General features: G+C 37.1%; 1 protein-coding gene across 4 annotated transcripts in view; it reads left to right on the forward strand.

Moving 5' to 3' along the window:
• LOC126916550 (diuretic hormone receptor-like) overlaps positions 1-24691 on the forward strand; it is a 78752-nt gene that overhangs the window by 13692 nt on the left and 40369 nt on the right. For 3 of the 4 annotated variants that reach the window (XR_007710647.1, XM_050722474.1, XM_050722473.1), the window contains exon 2: positions 594-5402. The exons of the other annotated variant lie outside the window; for it this stretch is intronic. Coding sequence is in view for 2 of the 3 variants with exons in the window: in XM_050722474.1 (XP_050578431.1) it covers positions 5117-5402 (286 nt within the window). In the remaining variant the exon portion in view is untranslated. The remainder of the gene's footprint in view (positions 1-593; positions 5403-24691) is intronic. 4 annotated transcript variants of the gene reach the window in all.

Genomic DNA, 24691 nt, shown 5'->3' on the forward strand with positions numbered 1-24691 from the left:
TATTTCGAAAGAGAAAAAAGGAAACGAGCCTGACGCGATAAAAAGTGCTCGCTACTTTTTCGCTCCCTGAAAAAAGAAATCGATGCTCGAATTGCTGCGTAAATTTGTCTATGCTAAGCGTTGCATTTTCTTCGCGTTGATTAAAACGAAGGTGCTTTATTGAAAATAGGAATACGTCGATTGCATCCGTGTCGCGAAGCACAACCGCGAAATTAACGCTTGAAAAATTTTCGTTTAAATGTCAGTTCTTTGACTGTAGAGCACATTTTGCCGCAGCTTTGAACGAGAATGAGATACTCAAAGATCAATGTAAGAGTTAAAGAGAAAATGACCTGTAATTTTTATTTAGTCTTCTTAATTTAAAATTCACAAAGAGTATACTTAGTTCTTTTCAATGATAAAATTGGGAAACGATCTTGAAAGTCGTTAAAGGGTAATTCCTATCGTAATCAGACGCGTTAGTTCGAATTTTTTCCACCGATACTCGGTAACGAATGTCGGTCGAACGAATTTTCTCTGGGTAAAGGTTGACCCGTGCCACGTGTTCGGTAATCGATGACGTTTCTGATACAGGTCGGTCGTCTTAATTCCAGGTGTCAACGAAATTTCGATTCGAGTCGTCAACGTGTGAAAAAGGAAGGAAAGTATCAGGAAGAAGGCGGGCGTAGCCTCAAGTTCTCTAGAAGAACGTCGCCACAAATATTGTTCCTGAAGAATGAGGACAACTATTTGGACACCCGCGGCAATTTGATCAAAAAGTTGATATTTCTCTCATATTTTCAAAGTTATCATCGAAGAATGTTTCTCTACCGTTGATTCTTTGCTTCTTGCCATAACCGAGGTCGAATGTTCCGCTGTTAAACTGAAACAGGAATGTTTATCCGTAGCAGATAGCAGGTACTTCACGCACCTGCGCATTTAGTTGCACCAACATGGTATAATCAAGCATTTTTTTAAATTTTACATCGACTTTCTGAAAAATACAGACAGACTCATAATGGAACACGATCGATCTCGCGTCACCATCTGCGCGAAATATGAAAGCGTTAAAGCCAAAGAAAATAATCAAGCAGAAAAGAAGCTTCAAAGTAAAGTATAAAGTAAAGTAATCGGAACAAATTCAGAGAGAAGAAAAAGTGGAAACGAGCGCCCGAAACGATAACAGATCACCCATACAAGGATAAACGGTGGCTAAAAAAGAAGACGAGAAAAAGAAAAAGAAGAAGGAAAGAAAGGATCGAAGTAAAAAGATTGTAAAGGTGAAGAAGCAGGTGAAACGACAGTACGAACGAAGCTTATAGGGGTAAAGTGAGTTGAACGCGAGCAGAGGATAAATAAGGACGAGCAAAACGTGGAGGCAGAGGAGAAGAGAGAGGATAATGGTGGCGCATGCTCCTCCTCGTTGTGCACGTATCGTGGAGCAGGCAGTTGCCCTCGTCGGCTCCAGGTACACGCGAAAATCCATATCGCCGCCGTGTAGCGTCTCCTACGGCCGTTGACAGACTCCGCGGACACGCCAGAACCTCTCGATCGGGCGTCGCAGTGAGCGTCGCGACGCAGCTTCCTCGACACTTTCGCGCCGCTCCTACGGAGTAGCCTCTTACACTGTTTCGAGCACGTGCCTCAAACAGTCGCATGTCACTGCTCGCCGGCGGTATACTAAACTTAATACGGAATTAACTTTCAAACAATATTTCACCAGTTTTCAAGCTCATTTGTTTTCATCGATAGCATTTATTTGAAAGAAACCCGCCTCGTTTGGGAAACCAAGTGGTAATTAGGAGAAATTGGAAAGGACGCTGCTAGGTCGAAGAATAAATAGATGGGAATTTCAAAGATATTATTTATATCTTAAGGAAGTTGGTCGTTCGAAGTAAAGTGTTATTTAGAGATAATTAAAAAATATGTATCGTTTGGAAGAAGGAAGTGGTACTTAAAAATAGTTGGAGGGATAGACGTTGCTGAATCAAAATATGAATGTAAATAGAAATGTTAATAATATTATTTGTTTTAAGGAAATTTATTCGTCGGAAGAGCGGAAGGATATTTAAGAGGAATCGAAAGATCGGACGTCGCTAAAATTATGGATAAATATGAATTTCGAAGATATTTATCATAGAGGAATATGAATTACAAAAATATTATTTATCCGAAACAAATTGATCGTTTGGAGATACACAGTGGTAATTAGGAGCTATTAAAAGGTGCTTATTGTGGAACGCTGCTGAATGATAATACAAATGAACATGAACTGCTCGCAAAAGTATCGTTTATTTCAAGGAAATTCATCGCTCGAAGAAAGGAAATATTAAATGGGAACAATGGAAAGATGTTTTTATAAAAGCATGAACAAATACGAGTTCGAAGGAGATAAGTGCTAATTAGAAATAAATCGCAAGATGTTTATGGAATTATGAATAAACATAAATACTAAGGATGTAGTTCATCTCGAAAAGGTTTGTCCTTTAAAGCGATGATTTAATATGAATAAGTATAACTATCGAAGGTATTATTTACCCCAAAACAGGTAAGGAAAAAACGCGGTAATGAAAAAGTCAATGAAAAAGTCGAACATGGTTAAATTGGTACACGAATAATACGTGTGAACACCTACGTTCGAAGAACATTTGTAAAACGCGAACACAGAAGATCGGAAGCTGGTGGAAGAGATAGCAATAGCGTATTGGAAAAGAAAGTCGATGGTATTCCACGAGGAACGATAAATGTAAAAAGTTGGACTACTGTCGCGTAGAGGTAACCAAAGATCCGTGAAACGAAGAATCGTAAGAAACCTGGCAAGGTTTCAGGCGAAACTTTGTTAAGATTACCAAGAAAATAAAAGAATCTTCGAGGTGGTGTAATTTGTACGTTGTAGAGACACCGAGTCACACGAGGAACGTACTTTCAGAGAGGATTTTACGATGGTATCGTGGAAAGGATAGTCAGTTGGAAAGAGTCGCGTCTACGAAAGGATTAGGAAACGGGAGCCTAACTTGTAGACCAGGTTAACAAATAGCTAAATTACAAAGTGAATGGACCAAGTTTTGAAACTCATTTACGAAACTACCGACTATCAATTATAAGGAGCTGTGAACTTCCTTCTATCTTCGAAGGAGTCGGTAATAACCCCTGGTATCGACGAATACCATTCTCCGGAGCAGTTGAAATCAGGCAGGAATACGCGCTTTAACCGAGTGGGTTCTCGAAACATCTCCCTCGAGAGTTTGTCGATAGTCTCTCGCGAAATTAATACACTATCGAAACGTGGAACTGATCGAAGCCGGCCTTTGTTACTGGTTTTCAGCGCGATGCTCGCGACGTTAACGCGCGGACAATAGGCGAACTTCGTCTCCAACTGTTAGTGCTGGATCTGATGGACGCCTTGCCGCCAGTAGTTCGGTAATTGGCTTTGCGTTTCAAGCGGTTCGCCTAATGGCTGTCGAGTGCCGTTTTCAAACGGATCGACCACTTGCAGCAGACTGTTTTATAAACCGTACTACTCGTACCACTGTACGTTATCATATTTAGAGCGCAAAAGCTAGACCGTCGAGGATTTTAAGATCAAAGAACGTTTAGTAAATGGAAGACTAGAGAAATAGCAACGAATCAAAAGAAAATTCCTTGCTCTAGAAAAGGAAGCATCTCCAAGCCCGTCATAAGTCATTCTGATTTCGTTGTGTTCCCAGAAATTACAAAACGAAGGCTCTCACCTTCCGGTTAGACTCTGTGTAACCGAGATATTCCGAAGCTGGGAAGCTCCGGTGAGATCAACTCGTGGGATCAGAGGACATCAAAGAGCAATCCTATGTCGCGGTATCCCGTGCCTGGAGCGCGGAATTTAACGGGCTTGCGAGGATTTCTGGAAACTCCATTCGATCGTAACATTTCGATATATAGATAAATATAGAGAGAAGTTTTCTGATAAGGTCTTGTACAACGTATTAACGGGAATCGAAGAGATACCAAATAGAAATCCTAAGGAAAAAGCGTGTGTGCGAGGATGAAACGATCCTCGGGATCTTTTTATCGTTACGCTCTCGCACTCTGATATTGTACGAAAGGAAGAAAAAAAGGTCCTTGAGAATTAACCCGTGGAATCAATGACTGCGAGGTAAAAAATACGTTTGCTTGATCGTAATATTTCCAGATCATTTTCAATATCGTAAATAGATAAGAGAAAAAAAGAAGAAGCGTGCGTATTAAATCTGAAGGAGAGAGAGAGAGAGAGAGAGAGAAAATTAAATGAGTCCTAGAAACCCCTAATTTATATGTCAAAAAATTCAAGAAGCTTTGTATGATCATATTTCGAAATGTGAATGGACATATTATATACTTCTCGATTATATCTTATATCAGGTATTAACGAGGACGAGGACAGGATACGAGCAGAAATTCGCGTGAGCGTGCGTAGAAAGATTAAAGACTCTTTGGGGCCCTCTCGTTGTTACGCTTGCCCTGTGCTCTTCGAGTAAAAGGAGGAAAAGGACTCCTCTAGGATTAACCGACCCTCCTTTAATGGCAAAGGATTTAGGAGGATCAGCGAGCATTAGTCGGCAAATCTCGCGGTTGGCCAGGAATACTATCTTCGGTCTCGTTTCTCGCGAAGAACACCAGGTTTGGGGAAATAATTGCGTGTCGGTCGGTCGGTGAAAAATAGAGTCCCTAGAGATTAACCGCGCGTCTTTATAGAACTACGTGAAGGGAATGATCCGCTCGTAATCGACGTTTTCGCCGCGTGCCACACATTTCACGACCTTGTCTACGACTGCTGCTCGAAACCTAAACGACGTATAATGGTCCTTGTTATGTCCTTGTGAAACGCAAAATCACGTTGCGCTCCTCGAAAAATTTTCAAAAATCAACGATGCGTAACGCGTAATGATAACGAATCAACGACATCGCGATATCTTCTTCTAAGAAGAACATGGTACACTTATAAACCGAGAAATAATTCCTATAAACAATTCGGCAAGGGCGCTGGGCTGCTATAAAGATAAGAGGGAATCCGTGTTGTTTTCACTTTTTGCTTCCGCTCGAACAAAGTCGAGTCTGGCGAAAAGGAAGCAACTTGATCGAGAAGACGAATAAGACGAACAGTGTTTAGTTTGTGGCCGGTATGGAGTGGCAAGAGAATAACGAGAGCGTCTTCGACACCGGCAATTACGTGCTGAACACTTTGTATTATATCAGCAAGCTGAACGAATCGGTGAATCCCGAGGCGATCAAGTGCCTCGAGCGCAAACAGGAAGAGCTGCAGCTGTTGTCTCTTGGGACGCAGCAGGAGGATCAAGGATGCGAAATCAGCTGGGATTCTTTATTGTGTTGGCCGAGAACACCTCCCGGTACACTGGCCACGCTACCGTGCTTCGAGGAACTGAATGGGATACGCTACGACAGCAGCCGTGAGTAACAAATGCTATTTGGTATTGCGATCGATAGTATCCTAAAATGGTTATTTTCTTTCCTCCGTTGGTTTCGTTCGTGGGACGAATGGTTAATGGTTGGTCGTGGAAAACGAAATTCTGCGATCGGTTATCAGAGTATTCTGATATCGGATATACTTGTGCGGTTTGATTCTTTTTCTATAATTTATTCGATTAAGTAATCGATTTCTTCTTTTTCCGGTATTGAGATAATTTCTATGTTCTATGGTCTGGCTGAAAATTGATCTTTCAGGTCTTGTTCAAACGGATGCGGTTATAAATCACGTATCTTTCAAAATTTATCTCTCAAATTTATCTAAGCTTCTATTTTTGCTTCGTACGTGCGACATAAATTTCACCTGAAAATTCAATTTAACAAAAACACCGGACAGCAGCTACCGGTGACTCGTTCTGATACGTTAGGCGCGCATATTTAAAGAAAAGCTGTTTCAATTAGTTTAATGGTCATGCCGCTAGACACGGAATTAAAAATGTGGTTTATACGATAATACGATTCCAAGTGCGGGGGAAGTTCAAGTAAAATTAATTAACGTTCATTTTATCAAATATATAGCTATCTATCCACGTAATTAATATCCGTGTTTACCCACACTTATATGCTTCGTTCTCTTCACATCGAAGCTATTGATCTCACTGAAAATATTAACTTACAAATTTCATTATTTTCCATTCCGTACAGCCTCAAAGATAACGATATTTCAAACAAAAGAAATAATTTGATCGTCGGAAAGATTCTATTTCGGATTATTTGTTAAGTAGGATTAGACGTCGATCTGTTCGTTCGAAACCACATCGATTTGATTCATTGAAATTTAAAAGGTTCGAGTAAGAAAAGATCGGGTAGAAAGGATTCGGGTTGTCGGATTAAAGGGGAAAGTCTTAAAACCTTTTTATCGATTTTCCATCCCTAAATATTCATCAATTGCAGGATATCTACAAGGTTCTCTTAGTGGCAACAGCGTAATTATAATTTAAGTCGTTTTCCATATCTGAGTAATACTTGTCTTTTATGAAACATCACCTCGTAACTATTGTTTCTCGATCAATTTCGTTTCCTAAAAACGTAATTTCATCTAGGAAAGAGCAATCTCATCTTGTGTCGCGTATAATGCTTTCTCACGTGGAATATAAAGTGCATCACCATCAACAGCGCTATTCACATGAAGTGTATAGTTGCATAGTTAAAATTGTTGTTAGCGTGAACGTTAAGAGCAACTTAACATTTCATGGATCTTATTTTCCATAAAACTGGAGTTTTAAAACGGCCATCAACGTTGGCGAGAGACAAGCTTGAAACGGCCATTCTATCGTTTTTAATTAAATCGTTAAGCAACCGCTACATTCGTTCGTTTCTACTTTTCTCCCTTTCTGTCTCTTTCCTTTTTTCCTAATAAAGAACAATACGAGAGCTTTCCATTCGTCGTAGAAGATCGTCAGCGAGTCGCTTTCTTACTCGGTTTATTTTATTCGAAGTCGCGTGATTTTTCCTGCCGTGAAATTGAAAAACACACGACGCGAAGTTCTCGAAATATTCTGATGAATATCAACATATGGTTGGTAAATAAATACCGTTCGTCACATACACAGTGAAAAAAGAACGAAATCGATTAAAAATGTACAGAGTATAGAAAGACGCATTTGTCGATATTATCGAGATTTAAAATTGAAATTTTCAAGTTAAACGATAAGTTTTTAGGCGAGAAATATTATTATTTTTTTAATAGATACGAGCAAGGAAAATAGAAAATATGTAATAAAATAAAAAGTAGTAATTTTATTTGATCAAACAGTTTGGATTCTTGTGTTTGGTATAAAAGAAAGTTGGCAGAAGCCAGGAAAAGGCATAGGATTGTTCGTTTTTGATCGATGTGGCGAGTAACCGCAATAAAATTCATTCTGTGTGCATGCAGCAACACAACTATCACGTAACTCGGAGAATAATTGAAGTGAAAGGAATACGTACATCCACCTTTGTGTTAGTTTATTCGAGCATAAGACGAGCATACAAATTCGCGATTGTGTTATTCGTATCGAATATGAAAAATATCAAAGATCGTGTATCTATAAACGGTATTTCACAAAGTCAAATTATTTACACTTCTTCAAAATCTTTCCATTTTATTTCCTCTGAAATCTTTCTTTAAAATCTCGCCATTTTATTTTTCATTTCCAATCACTGCTTTTCAGCCATTTATTGATTCGTCCAGTTAATAATTTCTCCGTTCATGATCGATAACTGTTATCGCTGGTTTTCAGTTCTTAATTTTCCGCGCATCGTGTAACCCGTAGCTTTCATCGTTAATCTTCGCTTACCAATTCACGCTGTTCGCTATTCACTTCGCAATCCGAATATAAAGTTTGGAATACTAAATAAATCTTCAATGGCCAATTCAAAAGGCTTCGACAGCGATATCCAATTTCTGAATTCTAAATTAGCTTGTTACACGAAATGCAGCCTTTATCCCCTGATTTCCATAAAATCCTCTATCTTTCTTTCGCCTCTTGAACGATGTTGAGGAACCATTTTGTATACGAGGGGAGTTTCCTTGGTTTATTCGATAAAAAATGACGGAGACTTTCTTCTGTCGATAAATTTTACTAACAAGATAATGTCTTATTACGTAATTCCGGAGACACTTCTTTGTTTTCCACGAAAAACCAATCATTCTTATGCCGTGTCAGTTTCAAAGCAACGACACGATATCTGATATGACCTACACGAAACCGAAACTAATCAACTTGGTGAAAATTAATCATTTCGTTTTATAAAAATTAACCATTTTGAATCACGTACAAAATGGGGCACGTAAGATGTTACAAGCTGTTTTCTCGGAACTAGCGCAGATATCGATTTATTTCTTTTGTTTCTTCTTAAATCGAACGTAAACCGAACGTCTCATTTCGCTCAAAAGAAAAACAAGCGAGCGAGAAACCTCTTGTTCTCTAAGAACCTCTAGAACTTAACGAGAAAGAAGCAAGTATGCATTCGCGACTTGAGAGAAAACAGCTTGCGACACTTTTACGTAGCTCACTTTGCTGTCTTCTATTTACAATTAAAATTGAAAAATCTAGAGCAAGTGAATTTGATCGATTCTGTTTGCGCCTGCACGCGTAAAATGAATTTGCAAATTATAATACAATTAAATTCGAAAGTATGCAAACCAATTTCAAAACTTTTATCCAATTTCTGCCAAGGCCGAATAGAAGAAAGCGGCAGACGAGCGCGTTTTCCTAAACGTTTCGCGTAATTTAAAATGCTCGTCGAAAGAAATCCCTTTGCGTGCGGTCGCGCCTCGAAATAACGAGGAAAGGAACGTCGCAACATGGAAAATAGCAATAACGGTCTAGCAAAGCCCTAAAGATCGTTTTTTCCCCCTTTTCCTCGCCGACTACAATCGATACCAACGCCGGATCGTAAACGCTTGCCACGTTTCTGACGTGAGTAGCTTCTGCTTTAATGATCCACTCTTTACTCGTCTCTAACGTCAGATCCATAAGACTGCCTTGTACACAAACCTTCAGAGGAATATTAAATCTCGATTTCTATACGCTCGAGCGTATCGAGCAATAGTACGATATATCGGCGTCCTATGAAGCGCAAGTTATATCGGGCCACGTTCGATTTGGAGCTGTAACTGCGCGTGTTTTCACCATTGAACGGCACGCGATATTGACGAACGTTAAATGGTTAAAACGTTAACGCTTTATTTTTCTTTTTTTTTTTCTGAAAAAAGTTTTTGCTTTTTTTACGTTACGCTCATCTTTTAGTAGAGATTGTCGAGAATTGTGGATCTTAATCGCCGAAATAAATGTACAGGAACACTTAGATTACACTTAGAATTAATATGAAAATAGTTTCAGATTTATTTAATATGTGATTTACAAGATATTCGTCGATACATATTTGCACGCGTCTCGGCACTCTCTTTGTCTCATCATCTTCTTTACCCCGTTAGTTACCCAATTACTTGGCACGACGAGTCAGATCCGCAGACTAAAAAGACATTACCCTTTAGATTTAAGCATTAGATTCAACTAGAACCAAACATGTTACAAACACTTATTATCCAAGTTACAGTACCAGGCCAAAATAATTTACTTATAATTCTCAATGAGAATTGATTGTAAAAATTCTACCAAATAAAAATGAAAAGAAAAGTCTTCTTCACACTACCAACGAAACAGTTGCATTCGTCTGTTTTATGAGACGCTGTGCACGAACATACTCCCACTATTTACCAAATGTCCAGCTGGACAAATTGTAAAGTGCAAATTAAATAATAAAAAAAACATACTCCCACACACTCATACTCATATATGTGTGTCACTACTATGCGGTTAATCTAGTGCAGCACACAAAATTACACATATCTCAACAGAGAACAAACTTTCGGTCGTGTTGATCCAAAAAGAGCACGATGTCGGCGGATGACATGCATTATACGAGGTGATACTGGAAAGAACCGCTCACAAAGGTGGCTTCGTTTATCGAATCGTGTAATATTCGTAGAGAGTACGATACATCGAAACCATTCAAGCAACCAGCATTTTGGAATTCTTTGTTATTTAAAAATACATGCGGCTAGATGCGATATGAGTAACCAATCGGCGATGAATACCTTTAGGTATTGTTATTACGCCGTGAGTATTCTCTGTAGGAATTGTTAATAGATAATTAAAGAACTAACATGCAAATACCGAACCGAACAGAACAATGTAACGACACGATCTTTAACAACACACGGTAGAATATCAGATATTCTAATTAACAACGAACAAATGCGCTTGTAAATATATATAACTCGTACGTGCGTTCATTTATTTTATTCAGCGAGCAGGTCCCTTAACCGAGTGATATTCTTTACATATAAATTGAAACTTTTCGACCTTTTATTCGAATGTAAATCCCATTTTGTGGAAAATATTTATGCATCGCAGATGAATTTTCTGCCAATTATAGACAATAAACGATATTTTTTTTTTTTTTTTTCATAAATAATCTGTATATTGTATACGTGGAAGAATATGCAAAGAGAATGCTTGAGCGCGTGTGTGCTGTGTGGAACAAAAAAGGCGGACTAGGAGAAGGTTAAAACGGGTCCAGAATTGGTTAGAATTTCACAGAGGAAAATTGTTATAGGAAAGCGTAAAGGATTTTTCACGGTTCGTTTACATTTTTTCCTCCAAAAATGTGGCTTATGTTTCTTTCCAAACTGCATAGCAAATGAAGTAGCTTGTGTCGTAACAAAAGTTATTCTTGACGTTTAATTTAATCTAGGTTTATTCGAAGCGAATAAATGATAACAATTCAATAAACAATTGCCAGGCATTCAGCAGCGATAACAAACTTGCAACTGCGTTATAGGCCTTCGATCTAAAATTCGGTGTTTTATCTCTTTCGTTCTTTCTTCATCGACTGTGCTTCGACGCAATCATCTTGATAAATGAACCAATCGAAACAGATTCGTAACAATCGTTCTTCCGATTACGAACAACAAGAATCGATGGGAAACAATGGAATCGTTTTTTCAAGTTTGCTGGTTGGCGAAACGACGGAATCGATTGGTATTATCGGGAATTACGAACTAATTCGCGCAGGAAAAAACGCGTGTCGACGACGTTAATGGTTTTCAAATCCTCGCCATGAATATTCATTTAAAAAGACGATGACCGCGTATTTGCGATGACCTACAGTGCTAACAGAATGAGGAATACCCGGTGACCACAATTTACTCTCCGCTGACATTACACAACGCTAATGTAATTTGATCTTAAATGGCGGGACCGGCTGCACGACCGGCTACTTCCATAATTAACTTCGCGTCGTGCACGATCGCGCCTCCCTTTCTAATTAAAAACGAAATCTAGTCACTTAGCAAGTTATTGAAACGACGGAAAACACGAAACTGTTTTCTCCAACAGTATCTGGCTGGTATCGAACAAACATTTTTTATTCGTGTTTAATTATTAGACCGTAAATTTTGATCCGTTTACGAGTAATCGAAGGATATAGAAATACGTAAAACGCGTATAAAATGCAAAAGGAAAAATGTTTATTTGTCACTGAATTTTTCCTCCCTATTTGGTTTATCGATACGTAGCGAATAAAAAAGAAATCAATATTTCTATCGATTTAAACAAGCGTCGATAAGTGTTGGAAGAACAACGTCGGATCACGAGCACGTGAAAAAGAATCAGTTGGACGCAGCAGGAAATCGACGAATCGTTCGATCATTACCAAACGCTTCATGCAATGCCATGCAACGAGACAATGGATCTTGTAGCTGGTTATTTCCTCTGATTTATGACGCGAGCATACGATATCCATAAATGTAACAGACTCACGTGTACGTCGCTATTTCACGGAATAGAAGACTTGGTTACGCGTTATGTACGTGTACTCCTCTTGTACGCGTATGTCGTACGTGTATTGCCGTGCATGTTACGTAGATACACATGCACGAGAAGAGCGGTAATATAATGGTCGCCAGATTGTTCGAGTTTTACGACAGCATTACGTATGTATTCGACGACAGAGCGCTAAAAGGGAATCTTGGTTACGAAACGTCGCGTCTGAAATTCCTTCTGTATCCTCATGAATGCTCAATTTGACCAGCGATTCGTCAAAAAGTGTGCTATTGAACGATCCAAATGGCACGAAATGGAGCATGCTTTTCATCGGTTTTCTTATTGTACGCGAGCGGTTTCGAACCAGTCGCGCGAATGAATATCGAATACCATCGAATACCATAGATTCATATCGCGATGCAATAATTCCATTTCGTAAATCGTATCTCTAAAAATTACTAAATATTTACGTAGAATTTTGTTATTAAAGGTTGCGCTTCTCTGTATTCCGCCGTGTGTGGAGATTTAATTAATTCGAATGGAATATCTTTGAAGTCGCTTGAACAGAGACAGAAATTTTTGGGAAATTGGTTATTCCGTTATGGACTAACGATACACGATGAGACGAATGTAGAATTAGTTAAATGGTAGTACGCAAAAAACAATTGTATAGTACGTGAATAATTTCTCTGCCATCCAAAGCGAGTCTCCTACGTACAATATCTCCTTTGTTTTTAAATGTTTAAGTGGTTTCGAAAGAGGAAGGTAGTTTTTCATCTGTACGTCGTTTCATACGATGATAAAATACGAAATACTGCACGATGAAATTACAATGGGACGCGAAATTAATCTTCCCACTGCAATGCAATGAAATGAGTGTTAAAACGATTACGTCCGAAATGAAAATTAATTTCAAGAAATTACCTGCAGTCCTGTCGTTCGTACATCTCGTTACACTTCTTACAAGGAATTTATTTTCAACGAACTAATTCTGCCTCAGGTGTTTCGTAAGACCGCGAAATGCTTCTGAAACTCGATCACGTTGCAGAAACCTTCTCGCAATACCTGCTTCCGTTCGTGTTCACACGCTGCCTCAATGAAATGCTAATTCTAGCTTTATGTATGCATTGTAGCACTGTATAGACTTATTCAACGTCCGCTAACAATTATGTATAATTCCGTAATTAACAGTTTCTATATCAAACATGCCTCTATCTATGTTTCAAGATGGAGACGACGATAAATAGAATTTGATTTCTTTTATGTTTAATATTTAAATCACAATTTATAAAATCGATCGATACGTAGGAGACTCGATAGGACGGAAAACGACAGGGTGCTAAGTTTTGAGAACTCGGAACATTTTGATCGTGTTACAGTTAACAACTTCATAGCTCGGTGAGATTCATAGGTCATCGTGAATAACATTCGGAAAGTTTTGGCTGCACGTGCTTGTGCCGTGTTACAAGCGCGCCAATCTCGAAACTTACATAACAGAAAATGTTATTTTGTCAACACGGATGCAGAAATTTCCTGTCTATCGAGAACTGTGGAAAAGTTCACTTCAATTTGTCAGGAAATTAACGAGGGTTTCGCGAGAATCAGACCTGTATTTTTCAAAAAAATCTACTCTATTGCTTTGCAGTCTTTTCTTTGATATCGGATAGGTAAGACTCTAAGATATTATACAGATAAAACTCTGATTGATTGTGAAATTCGAGTTCGAGGACCAAGAAGTTTATATTAGGTTGTCCGGAAAGTGTCTTTCTCTCGCAAACGTGTTTCTTACAACAGTGCACCTTCGTACAAACGTGAAACCAAGTCTGCGAAATGTCGCGGTGTTTATCTCAACAAAATAATCGTGTGTAATTCGACGAAATAATATGTTGAGGTTATTAGATATATAAAGAGAGAAAACGCGTGGATAAAGTATAAGGTACAAAATATATATATTTAATTTAATAGAGAAATGTAATAATAAGTAGGAATACAATTTGAGCTGGTCCAGATCCGCACGTTGGCAGTGTTACCTTATAACTGAAAACCCCGAAGCTAACGTCGCCTATCTACTGTTTATGGTGTGCCTTCATGCTAGTCTTTTGTCTATATGCTGTCGATGGCTTCAGCGCTTGAGAAAACTAAAAAGACCAGATGTAGAGTTTTCGTAGAAGTGGTGACCACTTCAACATAATATAAAAGGAAAAATGTTGTGCGTCTATTATTTTCTCGCGAAGAAACTTTTCGAACAACCTAATAGTTGTACGACGCGAGGTCATGCAGCAGATCGTATTACAAATTTGTAAATCCTTCCCATATGAAACTCGCTGAAAGATCTTCCCTGCATTCTGACGGTGTCCAATCGATTTACAATTTAATGTTCACGACTAGACGTAAATCCAATCACGATCATCGGCCTGTATGGTTTCCAGTTAATGTATAAAGATTCAAGGATATCGCAACTCAATTTCTTTCTTTCCACCGACTCGCGTTGTTACCATAATCGACCTCTTTTCTTTCAGATGTTCCGAAGCGCTCGAGATCACGTGTATTATATACCGAATTATCTGCTGATTCTAAAACGCAAAAATGTTAAATCTTAAAACGTAAAAGCAAGTAGTTGAAAGTAAATTTATTCGTGAATAATACGTAGATAATAATGGAAGAAAAGAAAAGGAGGAGAAAGATAGAGAGAAGAGATATTTTGTCAGGAAATTTACGTTTGCAAGTACATTTTCGTATATAGAATAAGCGTTATCTAAATCACGATTTTATAGATTTTGCTAGTACGCAAGGTACATAGAGTTACGACGAGTTAGACTAAATTAAAGAACATGGTTCAGTTTGTGGAACTGTTTGCTTCGTTAAACGACAAGCTTTTGAAAATCACAGTTTGGTGCAAATATTTCCGTAACCTGACCTATTGATTTTTTAAATATTCGCTTCGTTTTTAAAGTGGAAAATATATTCTATGTTTAAGAAAGATGATAATCTTACACAAATCAGAATACATAACACGCTTCACCTAGCCGAGTTTTAATTAAATCTTTTCGATACAAATGCCCTGGAACATGGCGGAGATTACTACGAGGATATTTATTTCGCAGTGCTGATTTACTCTTTTAATAAGCATAAATTCTCTCTTTGCGCTTTATAACGGCATGTATTTCCGTGTTCTGACGCTAGAAAATTACTTCAGTGTGTCTCACTACTAAAAAGCAAATTTTCAAAACAGAAGTATCATGTCGCGTAGAAAGTTTGGCAGATAAAAGTTGCTTCGGCTGAGAGTTTGAAATGATCAGTGAACAGTGAAATAGGTGTTTAGAAAACAGTTGTGTATACTGGATACGAGTTTGAGCTAATTTTTATTTAAGTAGATCGCTCGCTATCGTTCAAGGGGAAAATATATTGCGCGATTAAAGCGAAACAAGGCAAAGATAAAACAAAGTAAAATAAAATAGAAATATAATAGTAAAAAGTACATGTCAGTAAAAGCGTGCGGCTAATTTTCCAAAGTCCCACCTTTCCACCTCTCGATAATATCGGCAATATAAAATTGCTTTGATCTGCCCTTTGAAAAACTTGCTTGATTTCCCCTCGACCAAAATACCAAAATACGTCGAACCAACACGATCGCTTTCCTCTGCTCTTTGTACTCTTTCACGATTTCCAGAAGTAGTTTCCATTTCACTCGTCGACGAAATTTCCGTGAATTCACGGTTGTACGCGACTCCACGCGATACGTTCCAATAAACGGGATGGCTTCCGAGCTGCAACAAATTCTCGACTCATGATACTTGCGAGACAATAAAAGACAAAGTCACTGGTGGAATTTGTGCAGGATTTTTACGAGTTACTTTCATCCCGCTTATTTTTAGGACGATAATAAAACTATTCGAGAAGAAATACGGACTTACATTCCTTAACTTGCAACAAAAAAGCTGGCTACAAATTACAATTACCCTCGGATCTCTCGTTTCAGAGAATAGAAGAAATCTCAGTGAGCTGTCCTTTTCTCTCGATTTCGAATTCGAAGTTGTACACCGTTCGTCGTGAAAGATTTACGCGCATCACCGAACCCGTGAAATACGCCGGTCCGTTTGGAATTTTTATGGAATGCTTAAAATTTCAAATAAATTCCCCGGAATACATATTTTTTCCGTAGAAAATCGTGGAAATATTTCGGATACATTATCGTTGTTCATCACAATAGGAAATGGTTTCATTTCGATGTGGATGAATAGCAAATGTTTCTTTTATTGATGTTTTTAAACGCGTTCGTTCAGTACCCAATTTAATCGAGGATTGCCGAGATAATTATAAACGTTATTGGAGGATATGAGTGACAAAAAATTATCTTCAGCTTTAATCAACATCCGAGTAAAAATGCAAAGTTCATTCTTTTCCATTTCTATACTCGCCGCAGTTTTACGTTGTATTTTCAGACGGTAATGTAGCTTTTTTTATACAGCATGTCATTCATTTTCGGCCTGATAGGACTTCTTTCTCGTCGAAGGAAATATTCATTCGCTAGGAACTTGTTGGTAGAACTACTGAAAGGGGTTTAACCTGGTCAACAACATTGACCGTGGAAAAAACGAAATTGAACGCTCATAGATAGTCATCGTAAAACGACGTTAAACTTTTATCGCTTCTGTTATTTATTAAAACGCGTGGACTAGAGGTTTATTAAAAAGCACGGGAGATTAAATAAGTACTTTGTCGAAGGGGTTGCGATCTAGAAATAGCCCTGTCTAAGTATAAACTTTGTTGACACTTTGTTTCTTAATTTTTATCTGATTACTTCAGCTTATCTGTGGTGTTTATCAGTATTTTAAATTATCTTCTTCTTAATATAATATACTTCATCGTAATATATTTCGTATGTTTTTGATTCATTCATGTACCTAAAATTGATTTTACTTTTTGTTCCATGTGTTTGGTTATATTTGGATTAAATCAATACTATCGAGTAGTCCTATCGGTGCCGCAAAATACAGGTTCGCTTGTTCTAAATTATAAATAATGCGTAGGAATATGAAGGCGAAAGATTGACGAGCGTGGGTGCCAAGGACACTTTCCGATCATTTATTTTTCTCATCAAAATGCCATTTGATATCTCCTTCATCGTAACATTAAGGTGTTTACCATGATCGACGTCGTAAACAAATTAGGCAAATAGCATCTGGACTCTATCGAATGTTAATAGAAATAAAAGTCAGTAAACAATGATGAAAATCAAAAGCGTAAATCTCTCGAAGTAGTCATAAAATCTAATATCTATCAAATGATAGATTTAAGAAAGAATATTAATAATTTTTCTTTGTGTTCAAAAGAGGAGAACCCATTCAAATAACAAATATTGCAAAGTGAAAGAAACGAAAGTCAGAGTATCACTGTCTAAAGTATCGCAATTTTCGATGTTGGCGACGGTTATAATAGAATTTATGCGCAAATCGTGAGAGATTGGTGGGTGTACTAACGTTATTAGCGAAGGAAGCTTAGGAAGAACCCTCGGAAACCATTAAAGGACATTTCAGAGGCACTCCTGTTTGAAAAGAGCCACTGAAATACCGCTAAATTACTGTCGCTAAATTAATTAAGACGCAATGCTTGCTCAAAATTAATGAAATCACTGTGCACAAGGTAAACGATTGTCGGAAATAATTTGCACACATTATAGTAATATTATGCGATTATGTTTCGAATCGACAGTACTGCGGAAGTCGTGATAAATATACGCCTGGAAATTTTATTTTATTAATCGATCGAAGATTATCGTCGAAGAATCCTGTTTCAGGAATTACTGAGATTTAAACGAATCTAGGACTTAATCTAATGAAAAATCGTATTTAAGTGACCTCGATCGAGTAAATCGCAGTAAGCAGAACACTTTATATTAGATATTTAAGAAATATATCAATATTCATTTCTATTCAGGAGAAAATTATTCTATTCAAAACTTTTACGCGAATAAAGACATTGTACATATTTATTGGATACTAAATAATTCGCGAGATAAACGATCCTACGATTAGTCTCGCGATTCTAAACGTTTGTACGTAGGATAATAATCGCGAAATCACTATCAATCTCGCCTGAGCTTTGACCTGACCTGAACCCGTAATCTCAGACACTTGTGCACTCTGCTATTAATCATGCGAGTACGAACAGTGAATTTCCTTTCCTTCGCGCTTCGTTTGATCCTTCAGATTGAATGGACGTTTCTTGCAAAACTTATGAAAAATTTGATGCTAAAATTAATGTCGATACTTGATGCGCTTCATTTGTCATTGAGAATTGTCCATTTCGTCGGATCATTTACTACAAGGAACTGAAACTTCACACTTTCGTCTCTTTCATAGAAGTTCGAAGAGAAATTTCTTAGAAAATATACAACATAAAATAATTTATCAGTTTTGCAGCAAGGATTTTATTCAAATTTAGTATATTATTTTATTCGTGGATTTGTATTAATAATTTTTACTGAATGTGAAAATTCTATCGTTTGATATTTTTCTGTTACTGTACCTTATCTGTGGGAGAAACGAAAGCACGACGCCAACGTGGCGTTATCAGCTATCGACCTGTTAAATTGCTTTTTATTGCCGAGACGTAAGATCGAATATTCGCCGTTTTTCTATAAACGCTATAATTATACTTCATTCAATGATATTATCTTTGATACCGGATTTTCCGCCCTGTAGAATTGATGCCATCAAGAGCTAAATCGATTTGAAAGCATGGATGATAAGATCACAGATGTGACGTTCGATAAATTGTGGTTCTGTTTCTAGTTTCGAGCGGATCGAATATCCCGTGGAGGACAACGATGAACGACAACCAAGTTCACGTTAAATCGGCTCGAAAATTAGGTCAGAGCCACGTTTCTGCACCGCAATGTTTTCAGACGAAATTATCGAGCTCCTAATGGCCGAGTCGATTTAACGATCCATTGGCGACCGTATGAAAATTAGTTTACACGCTGGAAAATCGACGTTAAACGTTTCATTTCGAGATCGCGGATCTCTTTTGCTCCTAATTTTCCTTGCTTCCATGGAATTTGCTTGTTTCATAATGTTTGACGTTTTTTTTTAACAGAAATTTCTATTTTACGTTGAAACTTTACGATCTGAATTTAAGATAGAAAAAAGGCGTCTCATAATTTTACAAACAGTTTTCGCTCATACAGTGTTCGGACACTGATTGATTTGTAGTAACAATATGTGACTTACCAAAGTATACAAATTAATAATGAATTAGTAATTCAAAGAAAAAAATGGTATTAATTTGTTCTGTTCTTTGCTACCAAATTTATATTAATTTTCTGGAACAATCAAGTAACTGTGTACAGACTTGGTAATTTCTTTGTTGACTACATCTAACGACCAGCGAATTTAATTTTGACTAATTGTGTAGCAAACTCAATTCCAAATAACAAAAAGACAGAACTATAGTCTTCGTATTTTATTGATTTATATAATTTACCATGGTAGATCTGAATTTCAAAGAACGAGGCACGTAATTAACGAAGATAGATAGTTGGATGATCTGTATGTTTTATGCTCATATTTTGCGCTAATTGGTTTTCTTGATTAAAACACAATACCAAATTTCGTATTTTTTCATAAACGAATGTATCTCATAGTAAATTCTGCAGTATGAGAATTTTTTCAGTTACCATAATTTAAACATACACTACGCTCGTTCAGTTGATGAGATCATAAATTTCGTTTCACAAGATAAACACGTTACAGTATTCTGCTGCATCATGTGCAACCATAATTATTTACTGGTTCGCTTACGTACGTCCACAGCATTGGTCAATCGCTAAATGATGGTTGATCACATTAAACGAGACAACAATTCCCATTGCATAGTTACATCATTTAATTCAAGCGTTAGCATCAACAATGACCAAACAATTGATAGTGAATTGTATATTAAACGAAATCCTGATTTATAACAGATTCGTTAATTCACCGTTTTTCCGGTCATCAAATATGAACGGTACCTTCAAAACTGTACTATTGTTTAAAGACCGTTGCAACAATGAAAAATTTCAAAACTTGAAGCTTTTCACCTGTCTTATTATGAAGTACTACCTTTAGCATGAAGCATTGTTCACGTTTTACCTTTTGTGATTTGTATCATGTTCCCTTGGTTGTTTCCTATATTGGAGATAGAATCAAAGTGCCTTTGGTTGAAATTTTTGGGAAAAAACATCAAAATTTAATTTAATTTAAAAACCAAAGAAACGATTTCTTTATTTTTGGAGCACTATTCCAATTACTGAATAACATATGCTGGCTGTTTTTTGTACAATTTTTGGTATTGATTAATTCGAAGAAATGAAAAGTAGAAAAAAATAATAATTAAACCGTGGGTGTTTATCCAAATTAGATTTTATTTAAATACAATAGTACTCTGTTTGTCTGTTGAAAGAATTGAAAACGATGAAATATCTAATTCTCTGATAGCCGTGCCTTTCTTTTGTATCTTTCCTATTTTTCACTGAAACGAAAAGTTCAAAGGTGTACGTGTTCAATATCAGTCGAGGTCCTGCTCTATATTGTTTACCGTATTTTGTGTCAGTCGCTTTATAGAGTCCAGGAAGTGTTTCTAGCTGGCCTGGCTCAGTAAATATCTCCTCACGAGACCCATTTTATACGCGTGATCACGTACATATTTTATCACTAACCAAACCACGTTTTCCTTAATACTCCAGGTAGCTACTTGGAGAAACATATAGAGCATTTCATCTATAAATGATGAACTTTCATTTGGATAAATTCTAACTTTAAATGCTATAATGTAGAGTTCAGAACGATTCTAGAATGTCTCAAATAATTAGTATTCAGTGCGACTTTAACCTGATTTTCAGTGATTCTGACCTTTACAAATTGTCGACAGATTCTTATCGGATAAATTGTTCAACCACCACTGTTTGGGTTCGTTCGACCAGAGATTCAAATTTCTCTTGGAATAATTTTTTTTACAAAATCATTCTGTGCTACTTTTCTCGAGCAGTCGTGTAAATGAAACGAATGATCATCGGAAATAGAATATCCACGTTACTGGGCCACGTACGATATGTATTAGGTTGCCCGAAAAGTGTCTATCTTTTACAGACACGTCTTTTACAACAACGCATCTTTATATAAACATGAAACCTAATCTGTCGAACGTTGTAATCTTTATCTTGATAGAAGAAAATGGGTCACACGCAATTCGACAAAATAATGTAAAACGAAAAATGTTGCGCATTCATAATTTCCTTATAAAACAAAAGAAACTTTTCGGACGAATAATAATATCGAAATTGATAAAGGAAACCTATTGTTTCCGGAAAATTAAGCGAATTTGCCATTTGCGGTCGTAACGTCCTGTTCTAGTATCCTCTAGTATCATAATAAATTAACGACGAACTAACCAGTGACTCAGTTCGATAATAATTATTCCGTAGATCGTCATCATGCGGTTGCCTAAATATACGCAACACGCCATTTACACATTTATTAACGCACAGCAGACGCACGTTAGCTTGATCCAGGAATTGATCTGTTACCGCTCGCAATTTGAACTGGTGGTAATCAACATTTAAGTATTATTCCCACAACAGACATTATACTATAGTAGCTTTTATTTGAACGTTGGAGAATTGTCTGGTTTCTACAATTTTTATGAAAAACCATCGCCAATGAGGAATAATTACATAGAAAATATAAATATTCCACAAAGACGAGGAAACTATATTCTTCATAAAATAGAATCCGACGTAATCTGAATCAGTTAACCAAATCGCAATACGGTAAATTAGTGTGTACTTATCTTCTATGCAAACGAAGTTAAGATTATTGTAGAGAATTAAGAACTGTTTAAATTAAAGAGAGAAATAGAAGAAAGAGCTGGGAATTAAGCACTATACAAAATAGAAAAAGGGAAAAAATATTTTAGTCTCTCAAATTTACACCTTGTAAAACTATATCTACCTCTTGTTTAAAAACATAACAAATAGCACCAATTTATACATATTGGATTGGCAACAAAGTGATTGCGGATTTTGTCAATACCACCTAATGACAAAATCCGCGATCACTTAGTTGCCAACCCGATATATCTATACAGCAAGGGTTAAAATACATGTAGCGTGTAGCTAAATGCAACTGTGACAGAAATAATTAAAACGCTATAAACCTTCCTGAATTCATTCAACTTTGTTACATAATGTCTGTCGTTATGTTACGGCACGGTTCGTCGACTCCCTATTTTTCCGTTTCCCTGGCGTTCGCACGGAAAAGATTTCACCCTCTTTATCGAATTTCGAGTTGGCCTCGCGAGATCAGATAGGATTATTCGTTGTTAAAGAAAAGTTTTGATCCAGGGGGTAGAAGAAGGTTGAATCTCTTTGCAATATTTTTTACATTTTTTAGACGTATAAAAGTGTCAAATAAGATAACGTAACACGATGATCGTAACGATATTCCTTTAACGTAATATTTCCGGGATAGCAGCAAATGGAAAAATTACCATTTTTTTTTTTTTTTTTTTTTTTTTTTTTCGAGGAAAAGATCGAAAAGGAAAAGGTTTTTTTTTATTCGTTTCAACAGTTTGATAATGATAATTTTCATTTTAGTGTTTCACTGATCATTGGACATTTTCATTTCTACCTTTATTTCAATAATGATAATTCTGTTTTAATATTCCGCCTGCCATCGTGGCATGAAATGTTATCAGAATAATTACGAGCTTTTCTAAAATCCATACGTTGTTGTGGGAATATTCGATTTAATTTCCAATAAATATTATATTAAGTGTTCCATACTAATATCGTTGTTTATTTCTTCGTAAAAAGTTAACGAAGAATCGAAGTTCTTTTAGTTACAACTAGAATCGTCACTTGAAGTTTACATATTTCTCGTGAGGTGGATAGGTCGTGATAGGTGCTGAAGAAAACTAGAGTATAGTTAACAATATATTTATTAACAAATACTCTCGATGTACACTTTGCGTAGAGCTCGCGGTTACAAGTTCGACTTCCAGACGATGCGTTACGATAGCGATTCAGCAGAGTGCGTGGAGCGAATTCGGATGATGATTGCTCAGCTATCGACTGCCGACTAACGACTCACTTTCCGTCACGATGATGCTGCAGAGGAAAACTATGATGGGGTTTGTCTAAGGATACGAAATCATCAAGGAAAATCTTCGTTAGGAAAGTGAGGGAAATGGACGTTGCTGTTAATTGGTTAATCTCTAGGTTGGTGGTTGAGGAAGGATGCAAACCGCCCTCGAGAGAAAGTTGCTAGGAGGAAGCATCGTGGCGAGAAAAACCAGATTTCCCGTATCTTTCTGTAGTAGGTAATAATTTTAGGGAATGCTAAGACAAAGGCTATTTGTTCGTTTGAAGAACCTTAGCTAGAAAAATCCTAAGGTTTATAGCGTGTCCTTAGGCTAGTTGAAAATATACTATAAGAATGTTTCGACATCTGGTAATCATCTTGTCCGAACTTTTGTTCAAACTAAAGAAAATCCTACCACACACCTACTACTCCATCTTAAAATCATATCTAACCAATAGGCTGTATCATGATTAAATACTTAGACACTATAACCACAACATTTCCAATAGAAGCTACCCCAAGGCGATACCCTCGAAATTCTGCTGATCACCATCTACACTGCCGATTTACCAACTTTAACAGAGATAACCACAGCGACGTTTGCTGATAATATAGCTTTATTAACATCCCACTCAGACCCGATAATTGCTTCCTCAACGCTCCAGCGAGGTCTCGACTCTATGGAAAATTCGTTGCACAAATGGCACTTCAAAATAAATGAAAATAAATCCAGTCATATAACTTTCACGCTGCGAAAACAATCCTGCCCACGGGTGGCCATAAATAATATTCCAATTCCAAACAAAGTTTCAATCAGATATCTGAGCATGATTCTGGACAAAAGAATGACATGGAAAGGATACATTGCAGATTAATCCAAACAACTCAAATCAAAATTTAAGAAATTCTACTGGCTCATTGGCAGACGTTCCAACTTAAGCGTGCAGAGTAAAATAATGCTATATAAAGCCATATTAAAACCTGTTTGAACCTATGGGATCCTTCTATGGGAAACAGCGAATAATTCCAACATAGAAATTCTTCAACGATTCCAATCAAAAACTCTAAGATCCTTAATAGATGCACATCACAATGCACGACAGATGCAGAAACAATACATCACGACCTTAAGATACCTACAGTTAAAGAAGAAATATCCAAATTCAGTAATAGATATAACATAAGAATTAACAACCACCAAAACCCACTCAATTACTTGACACGACCGATCAATTATTATACACGACACTTATTATACACGACATAGTACCACGCCAGAATAATCTACTTATAATTCTCAATGAGAATTGATCGTAAAATTCTTCTAAATAAAAAAAAAGTCTTGTTCGAAGAATAGGGTTTTTGTGTAGCGAGCCACGGTTCAGAAACCATTGGAAAGTTTACCGTCGAGTGCCGCTACATTCGCTTCGCAACTTCGTTACTCTTAAAAAATGTAAGAAGTTCTTTTGCGATTATATTTTGCAAATTCAAAATGTTCAGGGAATGCGGATTCTTTCTCCTGGTAAAACGATGCAGTCTTTGGGACAAAAGTCTCGTGGGAGAACGACGGAACTTCAATCGTGACTCAAAAGAGCCCACAAAAAGGAAATTCTTGCTAGATCGTTGAACGAGGCCAATCGAACGAGGTTCTTGAAGGAGAAGCGACGAATGGGAATGAAAGAGACGGAGAAATAAAATAAGGATAATAGAAATAGATTCGGGGGAAATGAAAGAGCCAGGATAACGAATGAGGATTGACAATCCTCCGAAGGAGATAAG

Source organism: Bombus affinis, chromosome 5 (assembly GCF_024516045.1).
Source record: "Bombus affinis isolate iyBomAffi1 chromosome 5, iyBomAffi1.2, whole genome shotgun sequence".
Lineage (NCBI taxonomy): Eukaryota > Metazoa > Arthropoda > Insecta > Hymenoptera > Apidae > Bombus > Bombus affinis.